This window comes from Hevea brasiliensis, chromosome 13 (genome assembly GCF_030052815.1).
Source record: "Hevea brasiliensis isolate MT/VB/25A 57/8 chromosome 13, ASM3005281v1, whole genome shotgun sequence".
NCBI classification, from domain to species: domain Eukaryota; kingdom Viridiplantae; phylum Streptophyta; class Magnoliopsida; order Malpighiales; family Euphorbiaceae; genus Hevea; species Hevea brasiliensis.
The window spans coordinates 90,393,625-90,399,960 of record NC_079505.1 but is presented as its reverse complement, the minus strand read 5'-3'; the positions used below and the strand labels follow the sequence as shown (position 1 = coordinate 90,399,960).

The 6,336-nt window shown below is 34.7% G+C and overlaps 2 protein-coding genes across 2 annotated transcripts; both read right to left on the bottom strand.

Moving 5' to 3' along the window:
- On the bottom strand, nucleotides 1-1,706 carry LOC131171990 (ubiquitin-NEDD8-like protein RUB2). Its single transcript, XM_058132883.1, has 3 exons — nucleotides 1,484-1,706; nucleotides 708-967; nucleotides 1-292 (listed from the first exon to the last, which is right to left on the bottom strand). The coding sequence occupies exons 1-3, from the start codon at nucleotides 1,571-1,573 to the stop codon at nucleotides 181-183; spliced, it is 462 nt and encodes a 153-aa protein (XP_057988866.1). The 5' UTR covers nucleotides 1,574-1,706; the 3' UTR covers nucleotides 1-180.
- A 2,444-nt stretch (nucleotides 1,707-4,150) lies between these two features.
- LOC131171989 (ubiquitin-NEDD8-like protein RUB2) lies at nucleotides 4,151-5,825 on the bottom strand. Its single transcript, XM_058132882.1, has 3 exons — nucleotides 5,633-5,825; nucleotides 4,874-5,133; nucleotides 4,151-4,458 (listed from the first exon to the last, which is right to left on the bottom strand). Exons 1-3 carry the CDS (start codon nucleotides 5,723-5,725, stop codon nucleotides 4,347-4,349), a joined length of 465 nt encoding a protein of 154 aa, XP_057988865.1. The 5' UTR covers nucleotides 5,726-5,825; the 3' UTR covers nucleotides 4,151-4,346.
- Nucleotides 5,826-6,336: the final 511 nt, after the last annotated feature.

Below are 6,336 nucleotides of genomic sequence, written 5' to 3'. Positions count from 1 at the left end.
TGAGGAAGGTGATTATGCATTAATTATATAACCCAGTATTAACACAGTAAACAGAGACAGGGTAACTTCACAGCAAATGAACAATCTTGTGTCCGCAAAATGAACTGAACATCTTCCCTCTACCCACACATCAAAGTCAAATACTCAGTTACTAGATTTTCTGAAAGTAACAAGCATCGTCTAAAAACTACCACCCTTCAAAGCAAGCACAAGATGAAGCACAGAGCCGCCCTCAATGTTGCAGTCACGAGCTGTTTTGTCATCCCCAAGCTGCTTCCCAGCATAAATAAGTCTGAAACCAGAAACAAGTCTCAGTGACAGAATGACTTTGTAATCTATATGAGAACATAAAAAAGTAGCATTGTGAACAGATTGAAACTAGCAACTGTGACAAATTAACAAGGCTCTGCCTCACTCATTATGCAAGTATGTAGTGATACTAAGTTGAATTTATTGAGGTGATATTTAGATTAACCATACTTCTTAATATGGATTCCATACCAGAAGGATAAACAAATGGCTGTTCTAGGTTCAGATAATTTAGGTGCAACTGAAATTTTATATAGTATGTGCAATACTAAAGATGTTCAAGGTAATGATCTTTTTTTTTTTTTTTAAGGTAATGATCTATTAAAGAAGCAATTCTGTAAAACAATGATTTACTTTAGCACTTCGTAGCATAAATAGAATAAGATCAAAATTGTTACCTTTGCTGCACTGGAGGAATGCCTTCTTTCTCCTCAACTCGTTCCTTGATCCAATCGATGGTATCAGTGGGTTCAATGTCAATTTCAATCTCTTTTCCAGTGAGAGTCTTTACCTTGATCATAGTTCTTCCCCTAAGCCTCAAAACCAGGTGAAGTGTTGACTCCTTCTGGATGTTATAATCGGCAAGAGTTCGGCCATCTTCCAATTGCTTACCAGCAAAAATTAATCTCTGCTGGTCAGGAGGGATCCCTTCCTTATCCTGAAAAAAGGTACAACCATCAATTATTAATTTGTTAGACCAGAGTCCAGATACACGCAACGAAAAAAGCATAACAGAAACCCACCCTTCCCCAAACGTAAATCAAGTCTCGAAAGTTCATAACAACATCTCACGAGAAACTATCAACGAACTGCTATTATGTCGACCAAAATTTCAATTGGGCAACCAAAGTTTCAGACAACAGAACGTGGATTTTAACGCTAGTGGCAAATTCAAAAGGCAGTTCAGATCTAATCTTCAATTTTGTTAGATTGACAATAAATTCTCTACGACACCCAAATTATATTATGATAATTGCAATAGCTGCGCCTGCACAATTAATCAATGATCGAACCCAAAATCTGGCATTTCCTTCTGTCAACAAAAATTATATACACAAACCCAAAAGCAAATAGAAATTATCCCGAGAAACGATCTTGAAACGACAGTTTTCCACCGAAAGCTAACACAGCCATAAGGCCATAAAAATAAATAAAAAAATAAAAAAAAAAGAACCTGAATCTTAGCTTTAACGTTGTCGATGGTGTCGCTGCTCTCGACCTCAGTGATGGTCTTTCCATTGAGGGTCTTGACGAAGATCTGCATCTTTCTTGGGCACACAGATAAGTTTGTTCAGAAACGCAAAGAGTTGGAAATAAGGCGATATACAATAGTCAGAGAGTGCAGGCAGTCGCAGCTGAGCTAACTCCTTACGATAAAATCTAGCAATATTCATTATTTAGTCATTCAATTTTATCATTAATTATTATTTTATATTTTATAAATTAAACAATCACTAAAATTCAAAATCCCCCATTCAATTTTTTTAAGTTAAAAAACTTCTCTTCGGTCTAAAGAGAGAAAAATTTTATTGACTAAAATACCCCCTCTCTCTATTGGTTAAAATACCCTCACTCTCTGTCATTCTCTCTCTCTCTCTCTCTCTTAATTGTTGGTTTTTGCACACCAAAGGCTTCCTCGTATTTGATTCAATATACAATTCAACTCAAATCAACGAAGCCTTTATCTCAAAAATTTTAGGTCGGCTATATGGATTCGCTTTCTCCACTCTGAACGATTTTGGGTTAAATCCTCATAAATGTGTAATACTTTTAGGTCATGCCTCCAAGTCAATTTAGGTCTACCTTTTTTTTTCTTTCTATCCTTTAACCTATTGTGCTCTACTTGTCTAACTGGAGCCTCCGTATGTCTACGCTTCACATGACCAAACCACCTCAATCTCCCTTCTCTCAACTTATCTTCAATTGGCACCACTCCTACCTTTTCTCTAATACTCTCATTACGGACTTTATCTAGTCTAGTATAGCCACTCATCCACCTTAACATTATCATCTCTGCAACTCTTATCTTAAATGCATACAACTCTTTCAGTGCCCAACACTCACTACCATATAATATAGCTGGTCGTATGGCTTTACGGTAAAATTTTCCTTTCAATTTATTGGGAATTTTACGATCATATAAAACTCTCGTGGCACGTCTCCACTTCAACCATCTAACTTTAATCCTATAACTAACATCCTCCTCACATACCCCATCTACTTGAAGGATTGAGTCTAGATATTTAAAGTAATTACTTTAATTTTATCATTATTAACACTTAATTCTTCATTGGTGACTTTTTAAATTTTATTTAATAATTAAATTAATAAAATAAATAAAGGGAAAAAAGTGTATAAGGAAACTAAAATTTAGAAATTTGTATTTGTGTTTTAAAATATAAAGACTTAAGTGCTAATTATAACATAAAATATAGACAAAATAATTTACCCTTTAATTTTATATTTATCCCTTTTGTGTTGGTGACTTTTTTTTTCTTATTTAATTTTGAAATTAAAAAAGTTACGCATTAAAAGTTTTATAAAATTAAAATTAAAAATTTTTTAAACTAATTAAACCTTTCTATTAAGTAATATGAAAGGTAAATAATTTTCTTTACAATACATAAAAAAAAGGCTTTCTTTGGATGACCTTTTCATGCATTGCATGGTCAATTTATGGACTTAGGCGACTACTTAAAGAGTTGGAACCACCATTTGCTGGGCTTAAACATTGGTTTGATGGGCCAAAACGGTTACCATGTGAGACTTGATGAAACTGCAAGATAACAAGAGGTCAAAGGGATAAGGTTGGATAAGGTTGGTCCAGCCTCATTCGATCCGGTTACTAAAAGTACATCACTCGATTTGATGGAATAAAATTCAGATTCCTGATAATCAATCTCTCCTTAAAAAAACAGAAACATGAGATAGGAAAAGTGTTGAAATGCAACCGTTATATGTACAAGTAATATATTATGATTATTAATCACGATGAATATTTCCCATTAACACTTTAATACTTGGTAGATAAAGAGAAGAGTGAATAATAGAAATAGTGCTTTGAAAAGAAAAACTACCTTACATAACAGACGTAAAAGGATCAAATTATTGGTTGGGCCTTCTATGTTCTATTCCCTTTTGCCATGGTTTTATACTTTCTTTTTTCATTTAATTTTAAATTTAAGATTTTATAATTTTGAAAACGAATACAGTATTTAGATGCTAACCCTTTGTTGTTTAATTTTAGCAAACAAGTGGGCATTGGATCTGTAATAATCCTCGTCTCCTTCGCCAGCAAGACCAAGGTAAATACTAAATACGGATGACAGTCCATTGGCTATAAGAATATACTTGATAAGCCCCCTCAGGACCAATGACTAATCGGCTATAAGAAGACTGAGAGATTGGCCTGGATTGCAAATAGCACAAGCTTATCGTTTAGGGCTTCAGTTGACCAAATAGACTACACAGTCCTCTTAATTCATTAAACAGCCACAAACACATAGCTTGAATTATTCCGGTGCTTTTGTTGTGGTTACCGAAAGATAACTTAGGTTCATCATATAAGTATGTTTTCATTGTAGCCTTTTCAATTATCAAAAACCAGAAAATTTTGGTCACTTCTCATCTAATATTCTAAGTCACACCTAAACACTACAGGTGATATAAACTAAACTACTAGTGATCAGAACAAGAAATCCCCAAGAACATGAACTTCCGCAAATCACTGTGAATCATCTATTTGTTAATATCACTTCCATCAAACTTATTTATTTATAGTTGAACTTCCATTCACATGTCTAACTTAAGAAAATAATGAAAGTAAGTAGACGAGAAAAAATGAGGAAGGTGATTATGCATTAATTATATAACCCAGTATTAACACAGTAAACAGAGACAGGGTAACTTCACAGCAAATGAACAATCTTGTGTCCGCAAAATGAACTGAACATCTTCCCTCTGATATCTTCAATGTCTACCCACACATCGAAGTCAAATACTCAGTTACTAGATTTTCTGAAAGTAACAAGCATCATCTAAAAACTACCACCCCTCAAAGCAAGCACAAGATGAAGCACAGAGCCGCCCTCAATGTTGTAGTCACGAGCCGTTTTGTCATCCCCAAGCTGCTTCCCAGCATAAATAAGTCTGAAACCAGAAACAAGTCTCAGTGACAGAATGACTTTGTAATCTATATGAGAACATAAAAAAGTAGCTTTGTGAACAGATTGAAACTAGCAACTGTGACAAATTAACAAGGCTCTGCCTCACTCATTATGCAAGCATGTAGTGATACTAAGTTGAATTTATTGAGGTGATATTTAGATTAACCATACTTCTTAATATGGATTCCATACCAGAAGGATAAACAAATAGCTGTTCTAGGTTCAGATAATTTAGGTGCAACTGAAATTTTATATAGTATGTGCAATACTAAAGATGTTCAAGGTAATGATCTTTTTTTTTTTTTTTAAGGTAATGATCTATTAAAGAAGCAATTCTGTAAAACAATGATTTACTTTAGCACTTCGTAGCATAAATAGAATAAGATCAAAATTGTTACCTTTGCTGCACTGGAGGAATGCCTTCTTTCTCCTCAACTCGTTCCTTGATCCGATCGATGGTATCAGTGGGTTCAATGTCAATTTCAATCTCTTTTCCAGTGAGAGTCTTTACCTTGATCATAGTTCCTCCCCTAAGCCTCAGAACCAGGTGAAGTGTTGACTCCTTCTGGATGTTATAATCAGCAAGAGTTCGGCCATCTTCCAATTGCTTACCAGCAAAAATTAATCTCTGCTGGTCAGGAGGGATCCCTTCCTTATCCTGAAAAAAGGTACAACCCTCAATTATTAATTTGTTAGACCAGAGTCCAGCTACACGCAACAAAAAAAGCATAACAGAAACCCACCCTTCCCCAAACGTAAATCAATTCTCGAAAGTTCATAACAACATCTCACGAGAAACTATCAACGAACTGCTATTATGTCGGCCAAAATTTCAATTGGGCAACCAAAGTTTCAGAAAACAGAACGTGGATTTTAACGCTAGTGGCAAATTCAAAAGGCAGTTCAGAGCTAATCTTCAATTTTGTTAGATTGACAATAAATTCTCTACGACACCCAAATTATACTATGATAATTGCAATAGCTGCGCCTGCACAATTAATCAATGATCGAACCCAAAATCTGGCATTTCCTTCTGTCAACAAAAATTATATACACAAACCCAAAAGCAAATAGAAGTTATCCAGAGAAACGATCTTGAAACGACAGTTTTCCACCGAAAGCTAACACCCATAAGCCAAAAAAAAAAAAAAAAGAACCTGAATCTTAGCTTTAACGTTGTCGATGGTGTCGCTGCTCTCGACCTCGAGAGTGATGGTCTTTCCAGTGAGGGTCTTGACGAAGATCTGCATCTTTCTTGGGCACACAGATAAGTTTGTTCGGAAACGCAAAGAGCTGGAAATAAGGCGATATACAATGGGCAGAGAGTGCAGGCAGTCGCAGCTGAGCTAACTCCTTACGATAAAATCTAGCAATATTCATTATTTAGTCCTTCAATTTTATCATTAATTATTATTTTATATTTTATAAATTAAACAATCAGCCCTCACTTTCACTAAAATTCAAAATCCCCCATTCAATTTTTTAAGTCAAAAACATTCCCTGCGGTCTAAAGAGAGAAAAATTTTATTGACTAAAATACCCCCTCTCTCTATCGATTGAAATGCCCTCTCTCTCTCTCTCTCTCTCTCTCTTTTAATTGTTGGTTTTTGCACACCAAAGGGCTTCCTCGTATTTGATTCAATATACATTGAGGAGATTTTTTTTTTTTTAACCATGATATTGAGGAGATTCAAACATATACATTTGATTCAATTTATATTGAAGAGATTCAAATATATATATATATAGGGGAATTACAACCAATTACAAAAGTTAGAAAGTTGATGTTTAAGAATTACAACCAATTGCATCAAAAAGAGCACAACACCAACTGCAAGGAACCAAAAGATTAGCTCAGAAG